This window comes from Lotus japonicus, chromosome 5, assembly GCF_012489685.1.
Source record: "Lotus japonicus ecotype B-129 chromosome 5, LjGifu_v1.2".
In the NCBI taxonomy this organism is placed as follows: Eukaryota; Viridiplantae; Streptophyta; class Magnoliopsida; order Fabales; family Fabaceae; genus Lotus; species Lotus japonicus.
The window spans coordinates 25503871-25521693 of NC_080045.1; the positions used below are offsets into that span (position 1 = coordinate 25503871).

Sequence of the window (17823 nt, forward strand, 5' to 3'; positions counted from 1 at the left end):
CCAACTGACTCACACGGCTACTCTAAACTCATATTTATTTGAACTAACAATCGTTTTCTATAATTGTCTTTTAATCATCTTTTGATTATTATTTTCAAATTTTTAGTTGTTATTTTTTTGAACTTTTTGATTTTTTAATTTTTTATTTTGACTTTTTTATTTGAATTTTCTAATTTATCATTAATATTTTATTTGATTTTTTAATTCTTAGAATTTAATAAAAAATAGAAAAAATAAAAATAGGTATGATAAAATTAGGTATTCACACCAAATAACTACTTAAACGAAAAGGTATTGAATTCAAAATATCAACAAATTAACTATATAATATCCATATTTTGAATTCAAATTTAATATCCATATCTTTTTCTATCGCAAATAAATAACAAAAATGTATTTGTCTTCATTTTATGAAATTAAATGGTTGTTTACCAGCAACTGCAACATTTCTAGTTGTTGTCATATACATATCTTTTCGCAGCAACAATAATTATTGTTGGAAAATATATATTTGTCCCAACAACTAATAAATTTGTTGCGACAAACATCGATATTAACTAGCATTTCTGAAAATATTGTAGGTCGCTAGCAATATATGCATCTTTTCACAACAACTATTGTAGTTGATGTCATATAGGTATCTATCCCAACAACAAATATACTTGTTGAGATAAATATTGACATATCTTATTTTTTCCAACAATAAATTATATTGTTATCATAAATGAGTATTTTTTCGCAGCAACAATAATTATTGTTGCTAATCAGGTACATTTATTCCAACAAAAAATATAGTTGTTGGGATATATGCTAATCAAATTTATTATTATCAACAATAATTCGACTCGCTGGTACATATTTATACATTTTCGGAACAACTATAATTTTTGTGGCTCAAATATGCATCTATCCCAACCAAAAACTATAATTGTTGCGATACATGTCAAGTAAATCTATTATTGTCAACAATAATTTGATTCGTTGGCATATATGTGTACCTTTTCCCAACAACACTAATTATTGTTGGGAAACATATATATTTATCCCAATAAATAATAAAGTCGTTGGGATAAATATTTGTTCGGTTATTATTCCCAACATCATAACATGTCGCTGGTATATATACGTACTTTTCGCATCATCTTTTACAAGTTGTTATCAAATATCAGGTTATTTCCCAACGACAAGTATAGTTGTTGCGATAAGTACATTTTGCACATCAATATTAGTATTGTTGGGAAAAATATTATTTTTGCCAACAACTTAAAATTGTTGTTGCCATACACTTATTTTTAACAACAACTAAATTATTGTTGGGAAAAAGTCGCTGCGAATTAGCTTATTTCTTGTAGTGATGTAAATGATGATTTATTGATAAGGTATTTATAAGAGTGTAAAAAGGGACTTTTTGCTCTTAAAATGGTTTCTTTGCTCTTAATGCTTATTTAAAGATACTCACAAAAAAAATGTTTATTAAAAAATGTTATAAAACTAAAAAAGAGGTAAGCAATACTGCCTACGCTCCGATTTATAAGAACTAAATGAGAGGTTTACTTAATTCCTTTTTATAAGTATTGAAGATTGTGTTACATTATTTAATTTTTTACAAGAATCACTATTTAATTGAACTTTCTATCTCTTTCCACTTTCCTAAGCATTAGTGATGTATAGAAATTAAAAAAAGTAAGTGAAGGACAAAAATGGAAGTTCATTATCAGTATTGTCAATTCCAATCACATTAATTATTTTTATTACATAATGTGTATCGTTTACATAAAATTATTTTGTTAAGAAAATAACATAGAGTTTAAACCTTCGTGCATCACACAGGTATAATCCTAGTATATAAAGTGACAATGCAATCATATGACAATAAATTTATTCTTAATATATATATATATATTAATACTATATAATATCATTTAAATGAAACCATTTATAAAATTGGGTGCATGAAAGACTATTGTTTTACCGGGATGGTGTAGAATGAGTTTAAACTCATTTACCGTGTGTTTGTATAAACATTTTACAAAATGTAAAAACGCTCTAAAATGTAAAAATGAAATTCATATTTCAAATTTAGTTAAGCTATAAATTAAAATAGGACTAGTTTTCACACATTCTCGATCTAGGTTCCACATTCTGTTTCCTAGAGGGACATAGTCAAGGGTAATGCGCAGAGTTTGGTTATTCTCTCATGGGGAGAGGGAAGATAGAAAAATATGTGTGGTTTTCTACATCCGAGAAAAGCTCCAACTAGTTTTAGGAAACCCAAAAGACACAACATACACAAATTAAAAGTGGATCATATTAAAAAGGATTAGATGTTTGTTACTTTTTGTGCTCTTCATTCTTCCAAACACCAAAAGAAACAAAGAACAGAGTATACAAATTAAACATCATGAAAGCCCTTTTGTCTATTGTTACATAGAGAGAAACAAAAGATATTCCAAAGAAAGAAAGCTATCATGTATTTTTCTTGGAGAGAGTTTCCCTTTTTTCACAAAATCAGGCCCCACAAGTGCTTCATTTAAGGATCTCAAGATGCAACAAATGATATCCACGATAAATATTCAGAAAAACAAAAGGAAGACACTTTAGTGTTCTTAATCTCATGGTGGATGAATTATAAAGAAATATTTGGGTTTGTTATGGTTGTTTCTTTTCACTGAAAGAGCATAGGAAGCTTGGTTGAAGATTTCACATATTGAGAGACGTTTGAAACGAACAGGAAGTGATTTGAGGAATGTGGTTACAAAAGAGTCAAGGGGATAGGAAGGATGGGGTAAATGGAATAGTGGCAGTGGCAATAGATCATGATAAAGGTAGTCAAAATGCACTCAAATGGGCCATTGAGCATCTCCTCACAAAAGGTGGAACTGTAGTTCTCATCCATGTCAAGCATAAGCCATCTTCTTTTTCAACATCAGCTTCTCTTTCAACCCCAAGTGAGTATTGTCCCTCATACATTCTCTAAGAGACATGGAATTGTGATCACATAACAATAGTTGCATGCATGCCTCCTCGGATCATTTGTGAATCTTTTTGTTTTTCTACGATTTGATTGGATATTGTCTAACTTATCTTGAAATACATAAACGTCTGTTTGGATAAGTAACTTAATTAAGCGCTTTTGAAAATAAGCTTTTATCACATATGCACTTACTCACAAGCTAATTTGATAGGTTAATCAAATAATGATAAATAGGTTGTGGATAAGCATAAACTTTTAATCATAAACTAATTTGAACAATTTATGAAAAATATGTTTAAAATAATTTATTGGTAGACCATAAATTAATTACATTTATAAGCTATCCTAAGCGCTTATAATATCAAATAAGCTTAAATAATCTCTTCCGAATAATTCTATTTATGTTTAATACTTCATTAACGAATTTGATTGAATATAAACTTCCTCATAATTCTATCCATGAGATTGAGTTTGACAAAAAAAAAAATTGTAAGCAAATTTTTTTATCGATAGTGAATCACGAGTACAACCTTCTCTTGTAACAAGTAAAAACAGAACATCCTATATTAACCCACAACAACCTAGCGCACTTAAAGACAGTTTGAAGATAACTCAGGGAGCTTCCAATTAAGCTAGCTAGCACCAAATAACTCACTTGAAATTGAGTATACATTTTACAGTTGATTGTAGTTCCAAAATCATTTATTTTGAGTCCCCGTATGATAGCTCAAGTGGTAGGAGCTGAGGGACATATGGGTTGGGTAGAGGGAGGTCCAGGGATCTAATCCTGGCGGGTGCAATTTATCTTTCCGATGTACCAAAAAAAATCATATATTTTAATTACATTAAAACATCTAAAATGAGGTTAATTAATTATTGGTATAAGTTATACAAACACATAACTAAAGGTTAGGAAATTCCAAGTAGATAAACAAAAATAACATGTAAAAAAGAGTGCATGGTAGCATTTCTATTGCAAATATAAAATACTACACAGATACTAAAAAGTTTGAAAAAGACAAAACACAATACTACATGCATAAGTAATAGAACTTAATATAAATCTAAATCATAATTTAAATCAACTGGAATTATTATATATTTAATTAAACGATATAATTAACACTCACTTGTTTTGCTATAGGGGCAGGGATACATGGCATTGCTGAGCATTCATTGGTTTGCCACGACCCGGATGAGCACACCAAAGAAATTTTTCGGCCGTATCGTGTCTTTTGTGCACGGAAAGATGTGAGTTTTGTTTTTTGGGAAAGAAAAATAAAAATAAATAAATACTTTTAAGTAGTATTTGTCCCTTATCTGCATTTTTTCTTCCATTTTTAAGTATAAAAATGTGATCTTATATAATATCTTTTCTTTTTAATTAGAAAACATTCAAATGTACTTATACTATTATTTATTCAAATAGTTGAAATAAAAAAATAACAAAATAAGGTGATCTTTTTATTGTTAGAAACTAAAACAAATAATGGACACAAATCTTCCTCTAATTAGTTAAAAAAAAACTTCCTCTAATTAAACGGGTCCCAATTAATTTTTCCTCAAGAAACATATCTGATACAATCAAGGAAAAGACAATGTTTTACATTTTACAATTCCTAAGATTATTTGACCACTTAGTCATCCTTTTCTATGTGTCTTATTTTTTTTCCGTCTATGTATACAGATACACTGCAAGGATGTTGTACTCGAAGAAGTAGATGTATCTAAAGCACTAATTGAATATGTTACCCAGTCATCAATTGAGCATTTAGTTATAGGATCTTCACACAAAACTGGATTTCTTAGGTATAACTTTATGCCTCTCTGTCTATATCATATGGTTATGCCCTGAAACTTTTTAAAATTTTCTCTTCATCGCCTTGTGACATTTTAAGCCTTTGTGAAATTGTGGGTTGTCACTTGTCACGAAAAGACAAAACTTCTGACTTAATATAAAAGAAGATCAAATGTAACTCTTATCCCACTATTAGAATTTAATGTAGAACAAATTACTCAACTGATATAATTGTAATAAGACAAGATGAGATAAATTGAAGATATAACTTGTTTTGGTACAAGGTGGTATCAAATGTTTCTAGTATTATATAGGGTTTATAATTTCTAAATGTAAATTATTCATGAAAAATTTATATTATACTTATTGCTTTGGCGATAAATTCGTATTATTTAATCTAGATTAAGAAAATATCTAGAAAGATGTGCATCATAGTGTAACAAATATATATATATATATATATATATATATATATATATATATGCAATTAATTGACTAAAGAAAGTTTTTGGCATCAGAAGATTCAAGGTAGCAGATATTCCAGGAAATGTTGCAAAAGGGGCTCCAGATTTTTGTACAGTTTATGTTGTTGCTAAAGGAAAAATCCAAACAATGCGATCTGCTTCTCGTCCAGCTCCTTCCTTTACACCTCTACAAACCCAAATCAATCAAGCCTCTACTAAGTCAACCCAATCAGACCCACGTGTGCATTTGACTAATAGTGTGAAAGGTTAGATTTGTTCTCTTTAACAATCACACACTCCTATATGTGACATGTTTTTGCATATTGATCATTATATGATATTGAATGAGAAATGTGGTTTCTATTAGGACTTGAGAGGAGATCGGTTGATGCACCAGTTAAATTACAGGATGGCACAGAATCTTTCAGGTTAGTTACATTATGCAATACTTGTTATACTAGATATAAATCATGTGCGTTGCACATGTTTATTTAATTTTTTTAATATTTTATAAAAATATGATATTTTAAAAAATATGAAAATATTATTTACTTATAGAATATTATAAAATTAAAATTAATTTCGTTAAAATTTACTAAATAATATTTTGCGATATTTAAATTATAATATATAATATTTTATCATTAACAAATTTAAATTCTTAATACTATAAATAATAACTTGGTTTTATTTTAATATTTTAAATTTTTTCCTCAAATTATGACATAATAATATTCTAACTATTTTTAATTAATAGTTATTGACTAAATTTTTTATAAGAAACTGAAAAGGTGATAGTTAATAGTTAATACAATTAACAACATGAAATTGCCGTCATTGATTTATTACTATTGTCATTAATACAAAGCTCAATTGAATTTTAAAATTACTTTATAAAATAACATGGCACAACATTATAAACAAATTATAGTTTTTTTTAAAATGAATTTATTTATACAAAAATCTCAGAACAAAACTCAGATGAGATAAGAGATGAAAAAATCCACTAACACAAAATAATATTCACTCCGTTACTTTTCAAGTGTCATTTTAGCATACAACTCTCCAACCAAGATAGTGGATTGTTAGTTTTTTTCTTTCCTCTCATATCATTAAACCATTTACCACTCTCACTCAATCATAAAGTCATAAAGCTCTTCATAGTTATTGGGAAAGGAGAATTCTATGAAAATTGTGAAGTGAAGTTATTGAAAAAGTAAGGGTATAATTGACAAATTGTAACTTTAAAACATGAAAATGACAGTTAAATAGGAAAAAAAATTCTTCTAAAACGACACTTAAAAAAGAACGAAGGGAGTACCAAACAAGAATAGTCTCAAACACCCACCGTTAAAGCAAATACAAATATTAAGATTTAATTTAAAATATTATAAAACCCCAAGACTACAGAACCGCAATACAATAAAAACAAATTGAACTCCCTTTCTTATATTAAATTATAATTATAATAATTATTTTTATTTAAATATTGTCCTTGACTTTTGATTAATAATTAAATTAAATTAATATTAAGATTTAATTTCAAATATGATAAACTGAAATTTTTTCTAATTATTTATAAATTTTATTTTTTAACTTCATTTACAATGGAAATTTTATTTCTTGATATATATTTAAAAACAAACCTATATTTATATATCATTCTCTCATTGAATTAATCAGGGAAAGAAATTTCCTTCATGATATCAAGAGCACTAGATTTTCCTTCCTGCTCTTTCTTCCTACGCAGTTAGCGCCGCCCCCACCTTCCTTCCCTTCTCCATTATTTTTCTTCTTCCTCCCTTCGCATACTTTTGGCTCAATCTTCTCTTTTTGGCATCATGCACTTGAAATAACAACTTTTTTTTACAGCACAAGATATATATATATATATATATATATATATATATATATATATATATATATATATATATATATATTTCTTGTTGGGAATAGGATATCTAATCCAACAAAGAGCTTGATTGAGAGGTTTGTAGTTGATGACCAGTCTAGGGGTTCCACGTTCTATCTCAGCTTGTTTGTTGACATAGAAGACTGCACAGGACCAAGGACTCTTACTCCTGCGGATGAGTTTCTTCTTCAGAAGGTCATCAATTTCCTTTTGGCAAAAATGAAGAAGTTCTTCATTCATCTGGATAGGTCTAGCCTTGGTTGGGATCTGTTTGTCAGAAAAATCCTTTTCATAAGGAAGTTCCACCATATGGCTCTTCCTTTCCCAAAAGGCGTTGGGTAGATCAGAACAGATGCTGGATTGAATATTTCCCAAAATACTTTCAATCCTTGATTTGACAGAAGATTGTTGTAAGAGATTTCTTCCCTGAGGAAATTGATTTGCTTTTCCTTGTAAGATATGACATTCAGGGTCTTATCAAAGGGAGGTTCAGAGAATCTGAACAGAATTGGCTGTCCAAGATGCTGAACAGTGATGCCTATATATTTATATATATATATATATAATTGAATTGGTAAATTTTATGAGAACAACCCTCTCACAAACACGATAAATCATCAAAACTCCACCATTCAAAACCACCTCAAAGACTCCACCCAGAAAACATGTCTCCTTAAAAAATTCATAGGAAAAACTCATTGGAATAAAAACCTAGTGAAGGAAAAAAAAAGTACAACATCCCTGAGAAGTGCCTTTGAGTCACACGAGGCAAAATAGGTAACCAATACAATAAACAATGAACAACCTAAAACTAACCTCAATAAGTCAACTAAAAAAACCCTAAAAGCAACACCGAAACTAAAAAGATGAAAGGAAAACAACCCAAACCACAATGAACTAAAGCCTCAAGGGGACTGATACTTATTAGGGTGGGTACGTTTGAGATGCTGCACACACCCCTCAATGGCCTCCTCATTAGAAGTTTCCCAAACAAGACCTAACTCTTTACCAACCGTCCACATCTCACGGGTGCGCTAATAAACACAATCCTAGGGCTGAGAAGATAACATACCAGACATACACGATGCCTCTACGACATTAGAACCAACAACCTGTAAACCTTATTTTTTCCTTTCCCTCTTAGTGACTTTCTTAAGCCTAGCTCTTTTTCTCCCAACATAAGAACCTAGGCCCTTAACGAGCTTCTTCTCCACATAAGAACAACGGGATAAAGGCTCAAACCGAGAGAAAATCTCATGGAGGGGAATCAACGAGGGAAAACCATGGTCCGACACTAGACGCTGATTGACTGCATTCCCCGGATCATCCAGAGCTGATACCTCAGAAACAATATGACATTGACCCAACTCGTAGCCTGCACCAACAACTACAACATCACCCAACCTTATATCTGATGGAAACTCAATCTCCATAGAGGAGCCATCACCAATAATATCACATGAGAAAGATAAAACCTCGCGACTCTCGAATGAAGCATAGTCTCCATGGTGCAAAGCATTCGTCCTAGCCTCAAAATCCTTCAGCATGACATAGGTAGCGAAACCCCTATAACTAGTCCAATCCATTATATCCAACACAACTGAAGAATCAGGCCCCCAAAAAACTTGACCTCGCCATCAATAATATACTGATACGAATCACCTACACTAATACGAGACTTCTCAAATAAGGTCAAATACGACAAGCCCACATCCTCATTCCTCGAAGAGTCACCACCGACGTCAAGCAAAGATAACATCACATTTTTAGGAACTTCGGAAATACCTACACTAACACAAGTTTCCGGGAAAAGAAACGCATCCGGAATCCGCTCATCTGGAACCCAAGGCCTAACCACTGAAAGTGCAGCCATATCTCTTACTGAACCCGAAGAAAAAGGAGCACCCAAACCAGACGGTTCCCCATAGATAGAGCCTGGTACAACCTTCATAGTTTCACCAGCAATCACCAATTCCTTCGCAGGAAGTTCACTCGCTCTCCACCTCGATCCCAGTAGAAATGAATTTGCGTTGCCCTTTAAAAAGAGACTCAGCCATAGACACAAAGATACGAGAACAACCGATTATCCTTCCATGCACCGTTGAAAGCGCCTCCATAGCAGAATGCGAATTTGAAAATGACGACACTTAACCCCCTAACCCCTTAACCCCTTAACTCCATAGTAGAATCCCCCCGTGGAAGAATGATGACACTTAACCCATTGACGATACCTCTTTGTTCCACGAAGATCAAGACCTGCCACATCCATTCTATCGGAGCCTTCAACGACCTCAACGCCAGCCTCGACATGAACCAGCACATCCTCATGCCCAACAACAAAACCAAAACATACATTATTGCACCCCAACGATCCACCACAAACCGAGGTATCCATCATGATAGAAGAAACAACTTATCTTTTAAATATTCCCTCACATAAATCCCATAAAATAATAACCTACCCAAATTTAATATCATCGGGACCCGACTTACACACACCTTTGGGTTTTTGATTTTTTATGCTACCCTATTTTTCCTTCAACTGATATTCATAAACTGCAACCCCGCTCTACCTCGTGTGTTTTCTTCGGCTGCCCACATAATCATAGAGGCTACAAATGTTATGATTTGTCAAACAAAAAAAATAGTAATTTCTCAGCATGTCATATTTGATGAAACACAACTTCCTTTTTCTCAGCTGCATCTCCCTTCTACTATAGCGTTAGATATTTTACATGACAACTTACATTTTTCATTAGTTGAAAAATCAGTTTTTGCAGATTCCTCCAGCTAGCTCAGTGGAACCTGTAGCTTCCTCACCCGTCCCAACCTCGCCTCCAATGGCACCTAGCACCATTGAGCCCAGACAACCACCAATGAACCACGTACAAACACGACCTCCAACCGTGTCTCCCCATGACCAGCAACCCAATCCACCACCTCGGACCATGGCAACTTGCAGTATGCATGGTATTTTACAACCCTAAAGCCACTTAAATTTTTTGTTGCTATCCCTGATTCCTCATCTTCCACGATTCTTAAAAATCCTAGACTTGTCTTGTTTGATCCACATTGGAAAATCGTTATGCCAGAGGAATTTGATGCCCTTATTAGAAATACGACGTGGGATTTAGTTCCACAACCTTGTGATGTTAATATTAGGCTTAATTTCACTTTTGGTCCCCCAACTTTATCCTTTATGCAAAAATCATCCCCTAACTAAGAAATTAGCAAAAGAATCCATGAAGTTACCCTCTATTAACACATTTGGTCCCTTTAGTATTTTCCATCCAAAAACTAATGGTCTGAGGGATCAAAATGTAAAGTGCCTTGCACGTAGCGGAGTATGCGTTTGAGAGCATTAATGTTCTATGTTTTGGGATCATGCATATGGACGAAAATATGTTGGACAACACAGGATATATTTGGGTGAGTGAAAGTTACATACTATAAGGCACTAGCAAATCTCCGATAAAGAGTTGAATCATAGGCTCTTTCAACAACAAAGAAAACTTAAATAATGTAAAATATAATTTTTTAAATTTCTTCACTTTTTTAATAAGTTTCCTCTTCTTAATTCATTTTCACTAATATATAATAGATAAAAATATATATAATTTTTTTCAAATAAAACAACAATACCTTATTGCAAAAATTTTAATTCTAAATTATTTTGTCTAAATTTTTTATTAAAAATTTATATTTAATTATTTATTAATTTTAATTCTTGATAATTGTTCATATATGAAAACATTATCTAGTTTCATTTTATGAGTGTGTAATTTGTTTATATAGGCAAATTTGGTTCTTTATCATGAAGGATAGTGAGTAAGTAATATGAAAAATGAAAAGTCATGAGTTTTTTTTTTCAAGGAGATAATTTTTTTTTGACAGAAAAAAGAATGAAGATAGATAGATTGGTTTTCATTGGGTTGAAATATCTCTCATACTTCTTTAATATATTTTTCTTATCCAAAAAAAAATATAGATAGATTGGTTGTAATGTAGCGTGAAAATTAAGTTCATATGATATAATTTAGCCTATTGTTACTTCCATTGAAATTTTGGGGTGTTAAACATTATATAGAACTGGTCATTTTTATAAGAATTTCTTATTTCTATTAATGTATGATTTAAGAAGATAACATTAATTACTAAGCTCTCAATTTCACACTTTTTTGCACCCTTTTAATCAATGAAAAAATGAAAACAAGAATGATTGAAATATAATGTGTTAAAGAGAACCCTGGTGTATTATTTAATAGAATAATAATTCTAATGCTAACTTGGGTTAACACAATTGGTTACAGGTTCCGAGTTCAACTCTCCAACTCCATAGATTGAGAGTTTGAAAACATGTTTTTTTTTCGGCAAATTTTAGAAACTTTTCTTAATAACCTTGTACAACACTTAGGGTAAAGAGAAACTTTCCTCAACTTTTCCTAATTGTAAGAAATTATGGAAACCTACAAATACTAAGTTTTGTATTAATTGCAACTAGAATTGGACTGAAAATGAAGAGATTGAATTGCTTGGTTGAGATCACCATAAGTTCAAATATTATTACCTTAATTGTACCTAGAAAGAAATTATCAAAAGATTACCAGATCGGTATTACTGAAAAATAGTAGTAAATTAAAAATAAAAGAACTTGTTGTAAGAAATTAAATAAATAATAATTGTTTAGGTAAGTTAAAAGTTCTAATAGTTTCTTATACATAAGTTTTGAAGAATTTTTACTCATATTACTAATATATTAAATGACAAAGTAGATATAATTAGTAATATAATTAAATCAACTAAGATTAGTAGATTAGAGAGAGATGATTATTGACAAATCCTATATAGTTTAGGTACTGAATTCGAAGATGTATTTTTTTTAAGAGCAAAATATATTATTATCAAAAAATATTGAGAACATAACTCTCTCAAGTGAGTAAAAATAACAAACCTCTCTCCAAATAATATCTTAACAAGAAATAGATTTAAAAAAAACCACCCAAACTCAATTCGAAGATATATAATTGAAGTAAATTATTTAAAGATAAGAATTTTAGGTAACTTTTTTTTTATTCTTGGCATAATCAACTTATTACTCATTTGACTATTTTCATCATGTTCTAAAATTTGTACGGTATTGCAACAGGTCACCATTCAATAGGAAAGGTATGCATGATAAGTCATACGGAGAAATTTCATTGTCGGATACTGACATAACCTTTGTAAGCTCAGGAAGGTCAAGTACAGACCGCATGTTCCCTTCCATTCATATCCACTCAGATACAAGCATGTCCAATCCTCGCTTATCATATAGCTCTGACATAGATCCAAATCATAGCTTTGAGTCAATGCATTGTGGAAGGACATCTATGGATATCAACTCTTCTGAATTCTCATCCTTCTCCCACGATAGTGATGGGTTATCATCTTCTAATTCATCGTCCATGGTAAGGACAAGTATAAAATGTGCACTTTTTTATTTCTTTCATTATGTATGCATATACATTAGTAGTTCTCCTTGTTATAAGAAAAGTATTGTAGAACTTAGATACATTTTCGCATGAAAAGTTAGATTTTTGAGATGTCTTAGTTCAAGATAAAGACGTAAATGAGGTGTATGGCTATCCTTCAATATTATTAAACATATTATTCAATTCATTCTAATCAAACAAAAAACCCAACAGATCCAAAGTTGAGAAAATTGAAATTTTTATTGGATTGGATCAGATTTGGGATTTGATTTTCAAAATCGAACAAATCCAATCCAAACCGAATGTATATAAATACATATAATTTTATTTATACTTGCATATTTATTTAAATACATATCATTCGTACTTACATATTTACGTCTTTATACGTTTATAGAATTGTTATATAACACATATTTATTCATATGATGATATATTTGGGTAAATTAAATTTCAAGTAATAATTTAAAAATATGCATCAAAGTAATTTTTTTCTTGTTATTATATTTGAGGTACTTGATATTTATAGGTTCTTTGAAAAACCGAAATCCAAGCCAATCCAATCCGATAAAAAATTGGATCGGATTGGTTCAGATTTAAAAAAAGAATAAAACTGATTGGATAATATAATGACAAAACCGAAGTGATTGGATCAGATAGATTTTCACCTCAAAACCTAACCAATCCAGACCGCGAACACCCCTACATTCTATTATCGATGTTTTTAAAATGTTTAAGATGTAAACACATCTATTGAAAGCTGATATATTTATAAAACAACTAAATTGAATATTTTTAAAATAAACCAGCAATTAAGTATATATTAAAGAATTGTAATACGTATTCTTCATAAATTCAGCATGAGTTGCATAGATATTTACTTTGCATAGATATCAATGATAAAATGATTAAACATTTCTATTGCACATAATATTTTTTATAATGGTATGGCTTAATAGTTCTTTTGGTCTTTCACTTATCACAATTTTGCACTTTTGGTCTCTTCAGAAAAAAATTAGCAAAATTAGTCCCTCACGTTTACACACTTTTGCCATTTTAGTCTCAAATAGAGATCATTTTTGCAAAAAATTAAGTAATATGGAGGACCAAAAGTGCTAATTTGTTTATTGTGGACCAAAAGTGCAAAATCGTGATAAGTGAAGACCACAAGAGCTATTAAGCCTAATGGTTTAAGGTAATTTTGTTCCCTTTTTTTTTTGAAAAGAGGTATTTTTGTTCCTTATTGCTACTACTTGTGGTTTGCAAGTATAGGATGAAGTGGAAGCCGAAATGAGGAGACTCAAGTTGGAACTCAAACAAACAATGGAAATGTATAGCACTGCCTGTAAAGAAGCACTAACTGCCCAACAAAAGGTATAAAATAATTATATATATTTTACATGTGAAAAATCATGAGAATTTTCTTGACATGTTTCGCACGATAGGCTGTAGAACTGCAACGCTGGAAGATAGAGGAAGAGAGGAGGTTGGAGGAGGCAAGGCTAGCTGAAGAAGCTGCAATGGCAATTGCAGAAAAAGAGAAAGCTAAGTCTAAAGCAGCCATTGAGGCAGCCGAAGCACAAAAACGGATTGCAGAACTAGAAGCGCAAAAAAGAATTAATGCTGAAATGAAAGCACTTAGAGAAGCAGAGGAGAAACGAAAAGCAGTTGATGCTTTGTCAAATAGAGATGTCAGGTACAGAAGATATGCAATTGAGGAGATTGAAGCTGCGACTAATTTTTTTACAGAGTCTCTAAAGATTGGAGAAGGGGGTTATGGTCCAGTTTACAAGTGCCTTCTTGATCATACCCCTGTCGCGGTGAAGGTTCTACGTCCCGATGCAGCACAAGGAAGGTCGCAATTTCAACGAGAGGTAAGTTAATAAAGCAGAATTCTACTATTATATCCATCAAAATGAAAGTGAGTATGAACATCATGAAATATAATATTTTTTCTTCTATGTTATATGCATATAAAAATAAAATATTGCATTTCATTTTATTTAAGAACTACCTACAACTTCGATACCACAATGATAATTTTGGGTTGAACAAAATTATGAAAAAATTGAAAACAAGACTCTTTCAAACAAATGAATTTTATACAAGTTTCACTAAATAATAACAGGAATACCCTTCATTTTGGGCCTACATAAAATTCATTCACTAATTTAAATAGTAATAAAAAGAGTTGTCGATTACTAAGAAATAGAAACACAACAAGAAAGAGATAATTAAAGTCCTAATTCTTGAACGTTTCTAGTTGCAAATTATATATGACCTAGTTCTATTAGTTACAACCTAACTCAATTTTATAGGAAATGGTGGTATTCTACAAAAATGTATATCTTAATATAAGAAATCTCATTGGGCTTATATAATTCTATGTTGTGAGACTTGCTTAATAAGATATTAATTTATATGTTTATCTGAATTGGTTGTAGAGTTCTACATTAGGAAGAAAACATCACTAAACTAAAAAGTATCTAGGATACTTAAATAGGGGATATGTAACTATTTCATAATAACTTGCTTTAATTTACGATAGATACTCCTACACTCATATGAAAGTTTTAAAGGAGACTCATTGTAAAAGTTGTGGTTTTTAGATTTAATTACAATTTTAACATTTTTCAAGTTTCTTTTTAACTATAATGGCATCTCATCATCCTGTATTCTCTATAGTCTTATGAATATTTGTAAGTGGAGCACAATAGTTACTCCGACTAGTAAAGTAATTTAATAACGACACTTATGTACACACATTGCAGGTTGAGGTATTAAGTTGCATTCGACACCCAAACATGGTTCTCCTCCTAGGAGCTTGCCCAGAGTACGGATGCCTTGTCTATGAGTACATGGCAAATGGAAGCTTAGATGATCGCCTCTTTTGTAGAGGAAACACTCCCCCAATTCCTTGGCAGTTTAGGTTCAAAATTGCAGCTGAAATCGGCACTGGCTTGCTATTCCTGCACCAGACAAAACCAGAGCCTCTAGTTCATAGAGACCTTAAACCAGCCAACATTTTGCTTGATCGCAACTATGTGGCCAAGATTAGTGATGTAGGTTTGGCTAGGCTAGTGCCACCGTCTGTGGCAGAAAATGTGACACAATATCGCATGACATCAACTGCCGGAACATTCTGCTACATAGATCCTGAGTACCAGCAGACAGGAATGCTCGGGGTAAAATCTGACATATACTCTCTTGGGGTAATTTTATTGCAAATATTGACAGCAAGACCTCCAATGGGTTTGACACATCATGTTGATAGAGCCATTGAGAAAGGAACATTTATTGACATGTTGGATCAAAATTTGCAAGATTGGCCAGTAGAGGATGCCTTGAGCCTTGCAAAGATGGCAATCAGATGTGCCGAGTTAAGGCGTAAAGACAGGCCAGATCTTGGTAAGGAAGTTCTACCAGAACTAGAAAGGCTAAAAGCACTTGCTGAAAATAGTGATCAACATATGATGCTGGGTGGCTACATTAGCCCATCCAATCATAGCCAAGTTTCTCTTCATTTGGTAAGTTTCTTTCTAGAACAAATCATTCTGAGCCACATTTGATTATGATTGTATATATTGTGCTTATGAAAGTAATTACTCTGTCAATTAACGTTATATTTTTTTTTGTTTTGAATACTTGGAATTATGAGTCAAGTTTATAACATGTTCAAATAAATTTCGTTGCATGAACCTTTTGTAGGATGGATCTTGTTCCCCTCTTCCTTATTCTGGGGAAAGCTCAAGAAATCCTTCAAGCCCTTGACAAGTAATGATAAGATGATCCCTACAACAAAAAAGAAAGTTCATTTGAATAATCTTAATTATAAAATTGTAAACTATTTAGGTGCATTGATGTAAAATAACATGCACATTTTGTTTATTTAAACATGTTAAGTAATTTTATTATATTTTTTCATATACTGGAAAAATAATATTGTCAAAAGTGTATGAAAGTTAAAATTTACACTAAGTCTCTATTCGAGTTACTTGATCCCAGATTGAATCCCAATTATGTTATGTTTCCTCCATTATGATATATTGTTGCTTTATTTCTCTGTAGTTGTCCTCCTTAAAGGCCGTGTTGGATAACTCAGTTGGATGAACAATAACAAAGTAGCTTGAGATGTGTGTTGAAATTTTCCTCAAGAGTTCATTCTCCCAAGACGTGAAAACTAAAATAAAATGAAGTAACGCAATAAAGATGGGTTGAATTGTGTTGTGATAAAACTTGGGTTTTCAAAATAATTAGTAGTTTCATAACCTTTTCCGATTGTTTAGTGCAACAGATAAATAAAATGTAAGTAAATGATAGAGATACATTATTTTTTTATATTGGTGCACCCTTAAACGATAGGGCTACATTCAGTCTTTGGTTATCACCAAGATTTCACTAATCACTAAGTATCAATAACTTCTCCTCTACAAGCATTCTATATGATTTCTCCTTTTTCTTTTCTGTTCCTTATTTATTTATTTTCTTATTTCTTTATTTTCTTTTCTTACATTATAATTCCCTCTTCTGAATCTAACTTTTTCTGTTCATTATTCATTCTAACCAAGAACATAGAGATGAGGTATGATATCTAGAGTGAAAGGATCGTGATGCGAGAATCTAGAGAGAGATTAGAGCGTAACCGCTTAGAGAGAGAGAGAGAGTAACTGAATTTCAAGCTTTCCTTTCTCCAATGCTCTAAGAGTCCTTTACAATTGGTAACCACCCCCTATTTATAGGCGTGGGGTTGGGCCTAGCGCCCCTAGCTGTCCCTAGTGGGCCAGTTGGGCCTCTCGAGGAGGCCCAAACTCTCTGGCTCACTCACCGCCCTGAGACAAGCGCCTCTGGGTCTCGCCAAGTCCACAAGTCGACAAGACATCGAGCTCGAAGCATGAGAGTTAAGAGTGTCTTAATAATAAAAACTAACCAACACCAAAGCCTAGTGACCAAGAATGATTGCCAACATGGCATAGTAAGTAAAGTTAAAGCTAATTTCTGATTCCCTTCACGAGCCCCTCCGAGTCCACAAGTCCACAGGTAGGCTTGTGGCGACAGTGCCTGGTCCTCTCGCCCAGTCGCAGCTGTGTTCGCCGTGAATCGTGGTTGTCTGACGCGCGTAGGCTACTTGTAATGTACTGAAGAAGTGCAAAGGCCAGCGAATCTGCAGAATCCCAACCGCTGTCCTCGAAACGTCCCCTCAAACC

General features: G+C 32.0%; 1 protein-coding gene across 5 annotated transcripts; it reads left to right on the plus strand.

Annotated features, from left to right (window-relative positions):
* The first annotated feature begins 2320 nt into the window (after nt 1-2320).
* Nucleotides 2321-16573, plus strand: LOC130721514 (U-box domain-containing protein 52-like). 5 transcript variants are annotated; one of them, XM_057572317.1, is made up of 11 exons: nt 2322-2948; nt 4119-4225; nt 4662-4783; nt 5291-5502; nt 5604-5664; nt 12295-12314; nt 12381-12595; nt 13892-13993; nt 14065-14493; nt 15391-16146; nt 16328-16572. In XM_057572317.1, the coding sequence occupies exons 1-11, from the start codon at nt 2747-2749 to the stop codon at nt 16388-16390; spliced, it is 2289 nt and encodes a 762-aa protein (XP_057428300.1). In that variant the 5' UTR covers nt 2322-2746; the 3' UTR covers nt 16391-16572. The 5 variants fall into 5 exon arrangements, with proteins under 5 accessions (XP_057428299.1, XP_057428300.1, XP_057428298.1 ...); XM_057572316.1 differs by having other exon boundaries at nt 2321-2948; nt 4125-4225; nt 5294-5502; nt 12295-12595; nt 16328-16573; XM_057572315.1 differs by having other exon boundaries at nt 4125-4225; nt 12295-12595.
* Nucleotides 16574-17823: the final 1250 nt, after the last annotated feature.

Excerpts from the sequence above, each read along its gene's own strand:
- LOC130721514 (XM_057572313.1), top strand. The coding sequence starts at position 2,747 with ATGTGGTTACAAAAGAGTCAAGGGGATAGGAAGGATGGGGTAAATGGA. Across the intron at positions 12,596-13,891 it reads CTTCTAATTCATCGTCCATG|GATGAAGTGGAAGCCGAAAT; the intron begins GTAAGGACAAGT and ends TTGCAAGTATAG. Across the intron at positions 16,147-16,327 it reads GCCAAGTTTCTCTTCATTTG|GATGGATCTTGTTCCCCTCT; the intron begins GTAAGTTTCTTT and ends AACCTTTTGTAG.